The following is a 16,815-nucleotide window of genomic DNA, read 5'->3' as shown; positions in this document are numbered from 1 at the left end:
TCTTAAATAACAGAAATTTATTCTCTCTCAGTTCTGGAGCCTAGAAGTCCAGGGTCAAAGGTGTCAACAGGACTGGTTCTTTCTGAGGATATGTGGGAGAATGTGTTCCATGCGTCTCCTAACTCTGGTGGTTTACTGGCAATGTTTATCATTCCTTGGCAGGTAGATACATCTCCCAATCTCTGCTTCATCTTCACATGGCATTCTTTTTGTAAGGACAGCAGTCATGTTGGATTAAGAACCCACTCTACTCCAGTGTGACTTGATCTTAACTAATTACATCTGCAATGACCCTTTCCAAATAAGGTCACATTCTGAGGTTCTGGGGCTTAGGGCTTCAACATGTCAATTTCCAGGGTTGGGGAGGAAGTACAATTCAGTCTTTAATGCCCAGATCTTCAGGTAAGTTAAAAAAATAAAATAAAAACAAAATTCTGTGGACACTAAAGGCCACTTCTCCACCGTCATTGCTCATAAATCCATTTCCATTCTCCACTCACTTTGCATTTGATACTATTTCTGCTACAAGATTTGCATGGTTACCAGCATCCATTTATTTAGCACTCTATAGGGCATTGTATGACTGCAGGGATATTAAGAAATATAATATACACTTGACTCACCAGTTCTAAATCAGGGTATATCAGATCTTTTTTAAGGGAAGCCTGCTGAGGAAAAGTTGAATCCATGGCATAACTATTATAAAGGCAGTGACTCCCATCCTGATGAATAATAATTACAAGCTGGTTGCCTTTTTAAATGCTCTAGAGAATAGCATGGTGTGTACAGACATGGATTGAGAGAGTGTGTGCATGTGTGCGTGCGTGCGTGTGCATGTGCATGGAGTAGTTTATGATGAAATCACCAGGCTCCTCCCCAGTCTTCCTGCAAACATTAAGCCTTCATTGGGTGCACAGGGAATAGCCTGCATCTCCTCACTCTGACTGTGGCCGCTTGCTTCCTTCTGTCAGATCCCTGGAATTGCTTGACCTCTTCCCCTATAAAGAGATAGCTCTGTTCCAAAAGATAAACACCAGTAGTTACGGGGAACTTGGGGGAGAAAGTCGAACAAGCCTTCCAGTTATTGTTTCCCTGGTGTTCTCACGTAGAAACACAGACGATCTTTGTGGATGAGGTATTTCTGACTCTGGCAGTTACAGCCTGAGATGTGAAGGCAATGATGGATCTTCACAAGGGTGGGGAATCAGAGCACATGGGAGAGGGGGTTCTTGCCTTGTCTCCTCGCTTCTTTCCAGGGACACCCCACCTCTGAGAAATCCCGGGAACGGAGGAGGCACCTAGCTAGTGCCCATTTATGCTGAGCTGCCAGGAAGGCTGCTAGCTTGCTGAGAGGCGGCGGGCAAGCCTGGCACTCAGCTCCTCTGCTGCCAGATCAGGGAGCTGTGTGCTTAGCGCCTACACCCTAGGCTCCAGCTCTGGGCAGCCCCGGGTGGGCTGGGGGAAAGCGCGAAGCTCTCAGTCAGTGGCTGCAAGTTGACTCTCCCTCACTGTTGCTGCTGGCAGAATACCTACACCAACGCGGACAAGCTCCTAGAGGCTGCAGAGCAGCTGGCTCAGACGGGGGAATGTGACCCCGAGGAGATCTACAAGGCAGCTCGACACCTGGAGGTGCGCATCCAGGACTTTGTGCGCAGGGTGGAACAGCGGAAGCTTCTCCTGGACATGTCTGTCTCCTTCCACACGCACACCAAAGAGGTAAGGCGAGTCGATGGAAAGGGGGCGTTGGCTGGGTTGATTTGTTCTGGCAGGGGTCAGGGCAGTTTCCCAGGAAAAAACGGCCTCCAAGGTATGCCCAGGGGCCTGGGTGGTCTTGGGGTTACTAACCTCCTGACAGTGATGATACTAACAATTTGCTCCTGATTACCTGTATTTAGGTCTCAACCAAAATGAAACATTTCCTTCTCATCTCTAGTGAGGAGGGAGCCACCCAGGCAGGTAGTTTAGGGAGTCTGCTAGAGCATTCAGTCTGCAGCTAGAGAAACTGGGGGATCCCTAGTATAGAAATAGTCACTGCAAGAGGAAACGTAAAATAGCAGAGACTCCCTTCCCCCCCCCACACCCAGTTTCTTATGGTTGTTGTTTCCTATCAGAAATCAGTCCCGCAAAACTTTGATCATCTTTGCTACCAGCAAGAAACGTACGGAGTTTGCAAATGTGTTCTATGCTTTTCTTTTATTTTTTTAAAACAGAGACTTAAATCTTCTTAATGAGGTCTGCTCCAGGGTGGTGATGTTAATGTGAGTTGCTTCTCACTTGTCTGATTGTGGAGTGGTGGCCAGTGAAGGAAGGGAGACTGAGGTACCCTCCATGCAGGAGGAAGCCAGCTGGGCTAAAATCTGGTCCTGAATCATTCACAAAGCAGAGACGGGAAAGGGGAGAACGGATTATGTTCCACCGTTGGCAGGGCAGAGAGGCTCCCAGAAAGAAGTTGGGTTGCAAACCTGCAATTGCTTTTCATTTCTGATTAACATGGGGGCATTTGAAATTGAGTAAGTGGCCAGTAAGGAGGCACATTTAGCATCTTCTATAATAACACCCTTGGCAGATGAACTCATTAGGTGTATGCATGCTTCTGTTCCCCCAGGAATTCATTTTAATGGAGTATTAATTAAAGTGTGATTGCTTCTCAGGAAAAAAAAAATTAACCCTACTTAATTAAGTTGATTTGTGATATTTGAAATGCATTAAGAAGCCTGGTTGTTACTACTTCACAGGCTTTTCTGACACTTGGTGGGAATGAATGCAAATTGTTGCAGTGCCTATCAGAGAAAAACATGAAAAGATAATGTTTTCTAAACTGAGATTCCCCAGGCAGATGAAGGGGCTGTGAGCTCCCAGAAGATGGCTCTGCTTCCTCTCTGTGGGATCCACAGCCCCTCTCTGATGAGTGTCTGTAAAGCAAGGGGATTAGCTTTAATCCAGGTTTCCTGCCTGGTTGTCTGCTCGCTTGTGGCTCACCCGATTCTTAATAATGGTTTCAGAAACCAAAGTCATGTGTATTCTCCTCTATTATGAGCCTGTGGGTGATGGAATGGAGCATGAATGAACAGGAGTCATATTCCTCGTGAGGGCTGTGGGGGTGCTAGCTGCCTAGGGAGGTGGAGGATGAGGTCAGTTTAGCTATATCTCCCACCTTCTGTACATGGAGCTAGAAGGCTGGGATCCTAGTCCAGATTCTGCTGCCGTAGAACCAGGTGAGCTTGTGCAGATCACCGTGCCTCTGGCCCTGGGCTGCCTCATCTATAAAATCATGCTGTTGGATTCAGTGGCCCTGAGATCCCTGATGGTTCTAAAGTGAATTCAAAATTCCTTTCTTTTTCTTCTTCTCCTCTTCTTTATTTGATGTTGATAACAATAATAATAAATAATAGTAATTCAGTCTGAAGTAATACACCGAAGTGACAGACCTGACCTAAGATACGGCTCCTTGTGAGCACTCAATGTGTAGTAGGTAGCATTTTTCTAATTGGGTACCTACTACATGCCAGACACATGGAATCCTCATGACGATCTTATGATCTAGATTTTATTAAACATACTTTGAAGCGGGAAAACGCAGGCTCACAAAAGAGTCTGTCTAAGTTACGGAGCTTCTAAGTCATACAGCAGAGATTTTACCTGGCTTCCTGAAGACTGTTCACACTTGCCCCTGCCTCTCCACACACTTCTGTTTTCCTCCTGCATCTCCTTTCCTCGTCTGCTCTTCTTCCTTCTCCTTACTCTTCTTTTTTCTCTTTACATTTCCAATCTCCAAAGCAGGCCTTGAGGAGGAGGGTGGATCTTAGCGGAGAAATGTAAAGTGTTGCCAGGTTGTGGGTGTGGGAGACAGATGCTGATAAGTACTGTCAGAGATCCTTCCTGCCTAGTTAGGGCTAATTTCTTCTTCTTTCCTTTCCTCCTTCCTTTTCTCTCTCATTTCTGCCTGCATACAATCTTTTTCTGAGTTTTTGCATTAATGCCAGTGTGTAATAGAATGGCATTGTGGGATATAAATTTGAAGGAATTAGAGCCTCCTGTACAGGAGATTTCTGAGCAGGAACTGAGCATCCATCTTCCTAAGTGATTTAACCTAGACTTCCTGTGACTCCCCAGGCTAAAGTTCATAATTTTACTTTTGCCTACTTCCTACATCAAAAGATTTGTTCTACTTACACTCAGAGAGGAAACAGGAGGAAAATATGAAAAAGATATGCTCCAGGCCCATTTCTTCTGCAGATTTGAAGACTGTTTAATCCTACTGGTCCTGCTTTATGAATTCTTGGTGGCCATACGAGTCTGGAAGGTTAAAATCTTCTAACCATTTTATTGCAGTGTTATTCATAATTTGAATAATTAGAAACTATTTGAATATTCCATGTTGAGTGATCCATTAAACATATCAGAGTGCATCTAGCTAGTGAAATATTATACAGTCATTATAAATCACACTGTAAAAGTTCATTAATAGCATGAGAAAGGGCTTGTAGTATAATACATAAAAAACTGTATATCCAGCATGACCACAATTTTGATATGCACGTAGAATAAAGACTAGAAAGAAATATACAAAGAAGTTAAATGTTATGGTGATTTAATTTTCTTTTGCATTTTTTTTGGTTTTATAACTTTTCTTCAATGATATTTTCAGCTGAAAATCAATAACAATCCCAATAATGTTATTTTACAAAAACAAAATTTGTCATCCCTACTTGGAGAGAAAAGTTACACTATAAAGAGAGGTGACAAACATGTGCCTGGGACCTTCCTATGCTTGCAAAGCCTCAGGTATTAGTATATATTGTACTCAACTTTCAAATAGCTTCTTTTTGCCTGGGGACAGGAGGGCAGCTGGCATTTTGCTGGTCTGGAGAGTGAGGAAGCATTTAAGGAGAATTTACCCAGGTCCTCATTTTCTTTGTCCAGGGAGAAGGCATTTGTAGCAGGTGTCATCTGCTCTGCAGAGATTGTCCAGACAGAATTCTCCTTCCTTGCTGTGTTTCCATGGAAATACTGCAGTTTCTGGGCTCAAAATATCCATTTTTAGGTATTTTTGTAGTAATAATATGAGAGTCAAATTAACTGAAGAATGTGGCCAAGATAATCAACCTCAACTCTTTATTACATAGCTTAACTAAATGCCCATTTCTTTGTTTCCAACCTTGTGAAATCATTCTTCCATGCTATTTCCAGCTCAAACAGGCACACACACACACACACACACACACACACACACACACACACACACTTCTCAAGACCCTCACGTGTACACATGTTCCTCTACCCACCACCCACCATAGAACCAAAACTAAATCAGTCTTCAAAAGGGATGATACTCTCAAGATCAAGACCGCTTCATCCTCTATTTCAATTGCCAAACTGTCATGGTGCTTATCGAAGAAATAAAAGCTGATAGTTGATGCCAAAGAAAAATGATCTCTTCAAAATGAGGGAAGGGCAGTTTACCCTGTGGAACCAGTGTCCATTAGACATCTTGGGGCCGTCGATTGTATCATCACAGTGGTGGCCAGGGCTGTGCAGGTGGACTAGCCAATCAGCAGGTGAAAGTGATAGAGTAAAATACCTCTTTCCTTAACCACTTATCCATAAGCCTCATTATTTCTACAAACCTCCTAGTATCTCCCTTCCTTGTCCCTTCCTGACTGCCTTTTTCCATTGCCTCTTTCTCAGGCTGTCCCAGTTTGCAGGCAGGATAGGCTCCATGGGCTGGCCCCTCCTAAATTCACTGGTTCACTATTAGGACTAACTTTATGTAGGCTTCTAACTAACTTTAAGTCTTCCTTAACTTTACCCCTGCGAATGTTCTCAAACTTTTCAAGTTAGGCCCATTCTTTGGGTATAGGTATTTGGGGCCGCAACCACATGTGTTCTCTGAGAGAAAGAACACATAAAGCCTCTAAGTATGTATATCAACATGGACCAAGTATTCATTGCCAACCAAAGAGTAGACCCCTAAAGGGGTGGGTCACAGTACAGGTATGTTTGATCAAGAAGAACGTCTGGAAATGGCTGAAGTGTGAGAGTCATTCTGGAGCACTGGATTAATGGAGAAAGTGCAGTGCTAATGTGTGAGACTCTCAATAAGCAGAAGATAAAGAGGATTACCCTAGGGGAGAGAAAGCAAAATGGAGAACAATAGGGAAAAAAAAAATACATGGTTGCTGTTACTGATTACCTCACACACTCCATGATTTTACCCAGTTCTGGCAGTCGTTGCTTCTTGTAGCTTGAAGTGAGAGAGAGAGACCATTCTGACTAGGTCTCACCGGTGCTGCCTGATAATTAGTAAATTAGTAACAGAAGCAGCTCTCTGATGTGAATTCTTTTCAAAGCAACCTAGGCATGCTCTTTAGGGATAAGTCAGATGGACACATACACAGAAGGAAACCCACAGGATAGGAAAATTGCAGCCTAGGAAAGGAATATTGATCCTTACTCATAGTTTAGTGACACTAATGTTCAGTTCTGTCCACTTTATGCCTCGGAGGTGCTTATTCAGAATTATGAGCCTGCAATTTAAATTTGCTGCCACCAGGAGGTGACTGTGTACATGTGGCCTCATGGGATTGCAAGTGACTCACTACTCAAGCTTTCTAGGTTGTAAATAGTGTCTTAACTTGGTATCACAATTATCCTCAAACTAGTGTTAAACTTTTTGGACTTCGGATGTCTCAGTGTCTAAGTTGTGACTGCAGAGTTGCAGTTTAGAGAGGCATTTCTTTCTTTCTTTCTTTCTTTCTTTCTTTCTTTCTTTCTTTCTTTCTTTCTTTCTTTCTTTTTTTAACACACACACACACACACACACACACACACATCTGTGTTTATCTGTCTATATCTATATATCTATAATATAAAATACCCATACGTATAGTTAAAATTCTGATTCAACACAAAAAAGTTTATTCCAACCTTCTCCCTTTCCCCTGGCAGTAAGAAACCTTAATCCCATTGTGTACAATATGTTTACTTCCTCGATCTTTCAATACACATTAAGCATTTCTTTACTACCCTCTCCTTGACATCAGCCTTAAGAGACACCATAGCATGTTAGAGCTGGAAGGGATTTTAGAGACAAGCTGGAGAGACCACACATATACATGTGTACAACATGTGTACACGTGCACATACCATGTTAAATATGAAGTAGTTGAAGTAAAGTAGTTTTCCCATGCTCACGGAATAGCCTGACAACGGCAGAATCAAGAATTATCGCTAGTAAATATCAATTCCATTCAAGAGTTCCTTTCCTTCTGTTTGTTCTTTTAACAGAAGGAAAAACAGAGAAAGATGTCACTAACCCTTTGTATTTGGTGTTGAAGTCCCCTTCACTATCTCCAAGTCAAATTGTCTTTAATCACTAGCAATTTTATTTGACATTTTAAACTCTTGAATGTAGACTGCTTCCTTTTCTTTTTTTTTTTTTAAATTTTTTTTCAACATTTATTCATTTTTGGGACAGAAAGAGACAAAGCATGAACGGGGGAGGGGCAGAGAGAGAGGGAGACACAGAATCGGAAACAGGCTCCAGGCTATCAGCCCAGAGCCCGATGCGGGGCTCGAACTCACGGAGCGCGAGATCGTGACCTGGCTGAAGTCGGACGCTCAACCGACTGCGCCACCCAGGCGCCCCGACTGCTTCCTTTTCTTATCAAGCTGCTAACCACTGGGCTGAGCTGCGCTGAGTATTGTATCTTACTATTTATCTCTTAGCTGATTTTCCTTAGTAGGAAGTAGGTTTTCACTCTGCCTTAGACAAGAGTTTGTTTATAATACAATAGAATATGGGAACCAAAGTGTGAGAAATCAGTTTCAGTTTACTGGTCAAAGAATATTTGGGGGGAGGACATGTTGTTTTAATAATATTGACTTCAGAGGCCAGAGTGTATCCTCATATGTCCCTAGTTTTTTCCTGGTCCCCTTGTTTGTAACACTGACACCTCACTTTTATCTGGAAAGTTCTGTCTTTGTCCCTGCTCTTTAACTGCATGACCATCAGGAGGAGGGAGTGCCATGAATCATGGTGGATGTCCTCAGAAAGAATGATGCTTTCTTCTGTACATCTACACCAGAAGTGTTCAAGTTTTATTAAGGATAAATAAAGGGGGGGGGAAGGCTATGAAGCCATTAAAATAGCTTAGGGATGGTACTGAGAACAAAATTATCTTAATTCAAATAAAATTCTCAAGATTCATATACGCCTCTTTTCTCTCTTATTCCTGTAACAGTGAGTGCCAACCTTACCCTGATCAGTCTTCTATCTCAATGCCTGTCCTCCCTTGAGACATTGAGTTTCTTTTCCTTCTCTTACATGACAGGCTTGGTGTCCAGGTTTTATCTCTCTTCACATCTTTTCTTCCTCTCCTCTTCTCTCCTCTCCTCTCCTTTCCTCTCCTCTCCACTCCTCTCCTCTCCTCTCCTCTCCTCTCCTCTCCTCTCCTCTCCTCTCCTCTCCTCTCCTCTCCTCTCCCCTCCTCTCCCCTCCTTTTTTCTTACCTTCAGAAATATCTAGGTTTTCCAGTCTCTAGGCTTTCCTTAGACATCCCAGGACAAAGCAGCAAAGAGAGGCCCAGCTCAGCCTAGCATTCTGAAGGACCAAATCCAGTGTTGATCTTTTACCAGTTAAAAATGGAAGAAGTATTTCACACTTTCCCTCTGCCTTCTAGTTGGACCTAGGGGTGGCTTGCATCAAAAATATCTTTTATTTTTGAGGTGCCTGGGTGGGTTAGTCAGTTAAGTGCCTGACTCTTGATTTTGGTTTAGGTCATGATCTCATGGTCATGTGATCAAGCCTCGTGTGAGCCTCTGTGCTGAGCAAGGAGCCTGCTTGGGATTTTCTCTCTCCCTCTCTTTTTGCCCCTCCCTTGCTTGCACTCTCTATCTCACACACACACAAAATAAACAAGCATTTTAAAAAAAATTTTAATACATTTTTTATTTTTTTTTTAGAGAGAGAGAGCAGGGAGGGGCAGAGGGAGAGAGAGAGAGAGAGAGGGAGAATCTTAAGCAGGTTCCATGCCTAGCACAGAGCCTGATTCGGGGCTTGATCTCACGACCATGAAATCATGACCTGAGCTGAAATCAAGAGTCGGATGCTTAACTGACTGAGCCACCCAAGTGCCCCCAAAAATATCTTTTAAATATAGTATCTAGCATTTGCTATATACCAAGTACTATTTCTAAATGATATATATAGATACAGATATCTATATAGATAGATATAGATATATCTCACTTATTTGTGTATATATACACACAGACATGCATGCACACACATATATATCAAATTAGTAATATTTATGACTCTGTGGGGATAAACGCTACTATTATCCCCATTTTACTGATAAGGAATACTGAGGAACTGAGGTGCAGACAGGGTAGGTTATTTGCCCAAGCTTATATAGCTGATACGTGGTAGAACTGTGGTTTGAAACTCTTTTTTTTTTTTTTTTTTAATGTGGGACCTGAACTCATGACTCTAAGATCAAGACTGAGCTGAGATCAAGAGTCGGATGCTTAACAAACTGAGTCACCCAGGAACCACAGGGGTTTGAAATTCTTAACCATGCTACATGCTATATTGCCTCTGTATCCAGTAGTTTTTCAGAGAACCCATTATCTTTTACCCAGGGACTTCAGCACCTTTAGAAAATGCTTTTGGTCTCCAGGCAAAATGGCAGCCATAAAGTATGAAATAACAAGAAGCAACAGTGACCAATATCCTGAACTTCCTGATTTCATACTGATTTGTAATAAATACACTCATACTTATAGAAATATGAATCCAGCTTATATGGTCTGGAAAACTTGTTTTATGTTTTTATAATAGAAAATGTTATTTTTAAAGGAAATAAACTGAATTACAACCAGATTATTAACTGCTAAATGACAGGAACACTGAATAATAATAATTTGTATTCCTTGCAGCTATCATCACAACACTATGAGCTTATTAATAATGCTATATGTTTACTTAAAGCATTAATAATAATTAAATAATTTAATATCCATAGTCTTTGATGAGCAGGGCAGATGTTACTCCCATTTTGTAGATTAGAAAACTAAGGCTCAGAGAGTTTCTCACCTGTCAAAGAAGGACATTCTTTATACCCTCTTACATGCTACCTCTACGGCTTAGTGTTCTTGTTAACTCACCCTCTTCTGTCACATCCAGAGCCTCTCCTATCTGAAGAACAAAGAATAACTTGTCTGAAACTTGAAGACTATTTTTGTCTCTCTTTATTGATTCTTTTCTTATCTCTAGTTACAAAGGCCATACCATGATTTACCATCCTGAGAACTAACTAGATGAGATGATATTCTTGAGATGGATGTTTATCCGTGTTCTTAACATGGAAGACATACGTAAATGTTAGAGCCAGAAGGCAATTAGCCATTTTATTTAATGCTTTCCTTTTTACACACGAGGTCATAGATGGGCAAGGGTGAAGTGATTTACTCAAAGGCACCACGAGTTATAGGAAGAACAGAGGCCAAAATCCACATCTTCTGATTCTATCAATTTTCTCTCTATACTGTTTCCCTCCCCCCACCCCCCGCCCCTGGTAGAGCCCTGAGCTGATCTTTCTGGATAGCCACGTGAAGATTCCTTATTTTTAAGCAAGCATCAGACTTGTCTTTCCCTCCGTCATTTTATGAGCATGCTCCAGAGGAGTAATTAGCAGTAGAGCACTGTGGCAGGCCACTGGAGACCTAGTTTCTGTATGAGGAAGAGCTATCATTACATGAGTTTTCAGAATTCAGTTCAACTCTTCATCATTTCTAATCCTTATTCTGCTCAAACCATTACACTTAGCTCTTTTAAAGTTGTCTGACCAGTCATATCACCCTGACTACATTTCAGTGCTTTGAATATCATGGGGGAAATGTCTCATACTTATATTGAAATTAAGATAAGCTACATTTTTAGCATTCAACCTTCTAACCAACCTAGTAGCCCTGAAAAGAAACAAATAATTTAGCATAGCACATATTTTTAAAATTAATCTTCATTTGGTTCTTATGGAGCATCACATTCTTTTTTGCGTATTTCCAAAATCATGATACATTTCCAGGAATCAGCATCTAGCTGCCTGAGGTGTGCAGAATCCTCCTTTCTGAAAGATGAAATAATATATGTCTATCACCAGCCCTCTGTTCTTCCTACTTTCTCAAAGATGAGCAATCAACCTTGCTCTAAGATTATAAGTTTCCCTGAACCACAGGGAGGTTAAGCCAGAGGTGGTGATCATCCTTAGGGAATGGAACCATTAATGGAGTAAACTTAGCAGAGATGAGTAATGAATATAAATATAGGTGTGCTGATGAGAATGATAGTCTGACATTGCACTGACTGGTTGAGGGTAGGTTGGGTGACCCCTGTCCCAACTATCTTGTCCTTGCTCCACCCCTGGCCTCTCCTGTCTGCCCTGAGTGGGGTCTCTGCTCTCTCCCCCACAGTTGTGGACATGGATGGAAGACCTTCAGAAGGAGATGCTGGAGGACGTCTGTGCAGACTCAGTGGATGCGGTCCAGGAACTGATCAAGCAGTTCCAGCAGCAGCAGACTGCCACTCTGGACGCCACGCTCAATGTCATCAAGGAAGGCGAAGACCTTATCCAGCAGCTCAGGTCAGCGCCTCCCTCCCTGGGGGAGCCCAGCGAGGCCAGGTCAGCATGGGCAGTGCTTTCCAGTGGGAAATGCCCTCGACTAGATGTGAGATAAGTCATGTCCCAGTCTTGGCTCAGCCACCACCAGCTTTGTGGTCTTGTGTGAGCTTCAGTTTCTCCATCTGTCAGATATGAAAATGCCTGTGCCATACCCAACTGGAGTTTAGAATGAGAGTAAATGGAAAAGCTCTGATGTTTCAAGGAATTATTTATCATTCATGCTATTATTTAGCAATCAATAAGTAACATAAGTACAAAAGTTAACAACATTCAACAGAAAATAATAACATCTTCATTAAGAATTATGGCATATTCGGGGCACCTGGGTGGCTCACTCAGTTAAACATCTGACTCTTGGTTTTGGCTCAGGTCATGATCTCGCAGTTTGTGAGTTCGAGCCCCACTTCAGGCTCTGCACAGGTATCATGGAGTCTGCTTGGGATTCTCTCTCCCTCTCTCTCTCTCTGCCCCTCCTCTGCTCATGCTGTCTCTCTCAAAATAAATAAATAAAACTTAAAAAACAAGAAAGAGTTATGGCATATTTGGTCAGGTGGAGAAATAGCCATTATGGAGTATAGTGTTATTTGGTATCTGATCTCAGGCTGAACTCTGAACTCTAGTGCCCCAGCTGGCAAAAATGGTTGGCTTTGGGGATCCAAAGCCGTCCTCCATGAGGATATAGAGAGTTTGTATTGTCATCCCACTCTGTTCTCCATTACCCACGTATGACCCTTCCACCATTCCTTGCTGCCCAGAAAATACAACTCCTTCTGTATCAACTTAAACAAACATAACTAAGAAAGAAAATCCTGTCTAAAACCTTCTATTCATTTAGAATCATCCACACCATTGACTCCTTTCTGTTGGCATCAATATCCAGGTTCCTATCCCTGTCAAGGGCGCTGGCTCCTCAGATAAAGTGTCGTGAGGCCTTGAGAAAGCCCTCAGGACCACCCCTGTGCCCAGGTGCTGTATAAATAGGACTTGACGGTGCTAATGATGTCTGCCTGCAGGGACTTGTTCTATCCTAAAATCACCCAGTGCTGGGACCTCTGCCAGCTCCGGACAGGAATAATCTCATCAGCAAGTCCCAGGCCAGTGCTGGGCCCTGAGGGAATTACTTCAGTTGGAGAGGGCTTCCCCCACCCTGTACCAGTTGTCCAATTAAACAATGAAAAACTTACCTGGAGATAGCCCTGGCATGTTTTTCTGTTGGAAATTAATCATGTCTATTCCAAACATGCACATGAGATGTTTTGAATCCTCCTGTTGCATACTAACAAGACAGCCTCTTTCCCTTCTTCCTCCAGCTCATCTTTACAAATATATCATACATGAGTTTTGTCTGCCTACCTAGGAAACCCTACTGTTATTTGCTTCTGAAAAAAAATTCCAAATAACGGGCAGTCACTTAATCTCTCTGGCCCTCAGCTGTTTTGTCTGCGTAATTAAGGAGGTTCTTCTAGGAGCTCTGTCAGCTCTAGAATTTTGTGATGCTTAGTGTTTTCTCTCCAAATAACTTTTCATAAACTTGGTCAGTTCCATTCTGTGTGAGTTGGGTCTGTGGGGATGACATTTGCTCTCAACTGCCAACCTTGCATGATGCCTAAGGGCTGAAGGCTACTCTGTAATGGTGAAGGTAGTGACATGGCTGATGGCCGTTCTACAGGTTTAAATTCCATGGATGTCAGAGAGGATCATAGGTGTGTGATCAAGAACCACTGGTGACCATGTATTCCCTCATTAGCCTGACTCTAGCCTAGGATCCCCTCCCTAATTTCAAGACTAGTCAAAGAAGAAAAGAAGTGAATGATGCCTAGTGGAAATGGGCAGGATGCCTCAACACATCTTCCCTAGGTCTCCATGACTTTTCTGGCAATCATTACTGATGCACCTAAGGTGGTTTTTGCATCATTTCTGTGATTCCCAGTGAGTGAGATGCTGACATAGGTACTGTACAAAATGGTCAGAAATCATTCTCTTTCTTCTGGAAGCTTTGTGATGGAAAAAAGTCTGAGAGGATCAGTCAGAAAGAACAAGCATATCCTTCCAACAGCAAAGTCCTCAACAAATGCATAATTCAGCATATCAAGTGCATGCCTTATATTCTTTTCATGATTGGGGTGTCTGTGCAATGGTGGAGTTTTGTGCCCAAATAGGCCAGAGTTGCAGGTGGAATCGGGAGCTCTCAGAATGACAGAAGGAGGGGCCCCTGACAACTGGCCTTATGCCCCCTTCAGAAATATAGGATAAGCTCAGATCCTGCTGCTTCTGAGACAAACACAGGCTAAAAGGACTGGTTTTCAGAAAACCTGCTGATGGTTTGTCCTCCAACCTCTTACATTGTACAAGAAACCAGGATGCCACTAGATAATGAATGTGCCCATCTATTTCAAGCTTTAGGGCCATATAGAATCTAAACTTCTGAACTCCTGTAATTTTCCTATTATAATGATCTCTTAGGAGGCCTCACCACCCTTTACTTCTCTGAGCAGCTCAATTTGTTTACTTTTTGTTCCCCTCTATGACATGCCACCTTCCCCTTCCACTTTTGTATAGATGCTCCTGCTCAGAAAGTGCACCCCTCCTACCTGCTTGGCTGGGGTCGTCCTTTTCTTTTAACGCCCAAATCCAAATCGGAACTCATCCTCTTTGAAACTTTGCTGTTGTCCCAGCCTTTTGTGCCCTGTCCTCTACTCTCCCCAGCTAGGCCCATGCCCCAGTCAGCACTTGACCCTTCTTTTGTGTCCTTTCAGGATTAACAGCCATTATTAACACAGCATGTTTCTGCTCACAGAGCACATTTCCATTCACTGTCTTATTTAACAGCAAACCAAGAAGTGAGCAGGGATTATTAAGTTCACTTTTCAGGAGGCAGCGGGGTCTCCAGGAGGTGATTTCCCAAGGCCACAAGCCCATGTGTGCAGAGTGGGGACAATCTGGGCTTGTGGCCTCCAGATCCTGTGTTTTCCTAACTACAGCTTGGAGCTTGTGGAATAACACCAGCCCATGACTTTGGCATAGCGTTATAAAGTAGATGAATAATTTTGGTAGCCATGATCTCATTTTATTTTAATAGCAATCCTGTGAGATAAAACTAGGAAGGGTGATTTTTTTTTTCATATGCCTTTAATTTGTCTACTCTTACTCATTGTGATTAATGTGTCTCCTCATATGTATGTGTATGTGTGTGTAGTAAAACTCTGCATATTAGGCTACATATACGTATGGAACCATTCCATTTCCTTAATATATTATGCTTTGTAGAGCCCTTTCCATGCATTCCTTTGTCTGATGGCTTTCAGAGTTCTGAGGAATAAAGAGGAGAGCAGCTAGTCTCGAGCTACAGTGCTATGAACCCCAAAGAGGATACAAGTATCGTTGGTTCACCTACTAAGGAGATAGTGCCAGGGTCACAGTAGGAGTTTGATAAACATCTTGAATGATCCTGTTGATTCATATCCACCTTGCTCAAATGAGGAAGGCCCCCTGCCCCTATATCACTTTTAACATGGAAAGGCCCCTCCCTTCTCCCCCACTCTGCCACAGGGACTCGGCTGTGTCCAACAACAAGACACCCCACAGCAGCTCCATCAGCCACATCGAGTCAGTCCTTCAGCAGCTGGATGATGCCCAGGTCCAGATGGAGGAGCTGTTCCACGAGCGGAAGATCAAGCTAGACATCTTCCTGCAGCTGCGCATCTTCGAGCAATATACCATTGAGGTAGAGGTGGCGGAGGGGGGCACTGGGAAAGGAGAGGGAGGGAGTCATGGAGAGTTCTGGGGGGGTGGGCTGCAGAATGGGCTACTTCCTGGTCAAGGGCACTGCATCAAAGGCTGGGAACGGAGCATCAGGCAGTACCCTAAGGGAATCAGAGGGGATTGTGCATCAAGGATACATTTTTATAATCAACAGATTCACAGTTCACATTCTACCACGTTCCATTCCTCTGTCCTTCTCACCTGCTCAGCCAAGAAGAGCCTCTCTGTTTCACTCTCTGTCTGGGATGACTTCACTAAGAAGGCTTTTGGTTGGGATTATGTGGACCCTTGGTACTTTGGTTCCTGAAAGACCATGGAGTTGTCTATTTGAGTTAGTGATTGGATCCTTTAGCATCAGGAGGAGGAGGTAGATGTTAAAATTTGGAGGCCTCCTCAGTTGGTGACCTTGGTCAGGAACTAGATGAAATCACAGAGCAGCCGGGAAGTCAGGCGCCACAGGGAAGAAGACCTTTTCTTCAGTTTGCTTTGTGCTCACTAAGAAGGTAAGTCTGTGCTAAGGCCATCTTGATTCATCTCATGGACTCCTCAGTTCCTTCTGGGAAGGTCAGGATCAGATGTTATAGTATATTTATATCCTCTTTGTGATGCCTACTAATAATGTCTGCTCCACATAATATCCACCTTTTATTATTTTCTGCTTTGAAACAGTAACTAAAACCAGGCCAGGAGGGCTCCTGGGGTGTGGAGAGTATCTAACACCCAAGGAACTTTGTCCTTTTCAGGGATGGCAAAGGGTTAAATGAAAGATCCACTGTCTTCTCTTTGCTCCCTGCTGGTATGGTATTAGGGAAAGCTACTTCTCCACCCATCATTCTTTTACATTTGGTTTTGCATTCCAACCCTCTTCTCACAGTTGGGGCTTCTGGGTGTCTGGGAACGATCTTCCCAACAATATCTGTGGAAGCTTCATGAAACTGATTTGGAAGGAAATTACTTTGTTTTTAAATGTTGATATTCCAACATCCCCAAAACAGTCCCAGGCAGGACCAGAAAACTGCCCTGGCAAAAGATGCTCTTTTCTTCAATTCTGTGACCAAAAATGTTTATATTGAGAATCAGAAATATGAAAGAAAAGGAGTCCTAAAGCAATCCCTCCTATCCCTTATTGTCCTATGATTATTCTTTTCTCAAAAACATACCTCTCCCCTTGCCTCCCTGGAAGCCACTACAGTTTCTTGCTTAAAGACTTCATGGTCTAAAAGGGGCATTCTGGACAATTTCTGGAACAAAGGAAAAGAGAAGTCTTTAAATCTGGATCTCAATTATCCTTACAACTTGTTCTATAACTTTAGGTGATTTTTTGTGTACCCTTTACTTAATTTATTTTGAATCTACACTCAAAAGGATT

General features: G+C 42.8%; 1 protein-coding gene across 7 annotated transcripts in view; it reads left to right on the top strand.

The window, feature by feature from the left end:
* KALRN (kalirin RhoGEF kinase) overlaps positions 1-16,815 on the top strand; it is a 670,515-nt gene that overhangs the window by 350,049 nt on the left and 303,651 nt on the right. For 6 of the 7 annotated variants that reach the window (XM_047099540.1, XM_047099539.1, XM_047099545.1 and 3 more), the window contains exons 11-13: positions 1,525-1,716; positions 11,476-11,684; positions 15,234-15,408. In XM_047099540.1, the coding sequence (XP_046955496.1) occupies positions 1,525-1,716; positions 11,476-11,684; positions 15,234-15,408 (576 nt within the window). Of the gene's footprint in view, positions 1-1,524; positions 1,717-11,475; positions 11,685-15,233; positions 15,409-16,815 lie in introns of those variants that run through there. The other variant, XM_047099542.1, reaches the window with a different exon arrangement.

Source organism: Lynx rufus, unplaced genomic scaffold (assembly GCF_022079265.1).
Source record: "Lynx rufus isolate CCGP_SWC_20201006 ecotype Redwood Valley unplaced genomic scaffold, mLynRuf1.p SCAF_5, whole genome shotgun sequence".
NCBI lineage: Eukaryota > Metazoa > Chordata > Mammalia > Carnivora > Felidae > Lynx > Lynx rufus.
The sequence above is the reverse complement of the archived record's forward strand: the minus strand, read 5'-3'. Positions and strand labels throughout refer to the sequence as shown.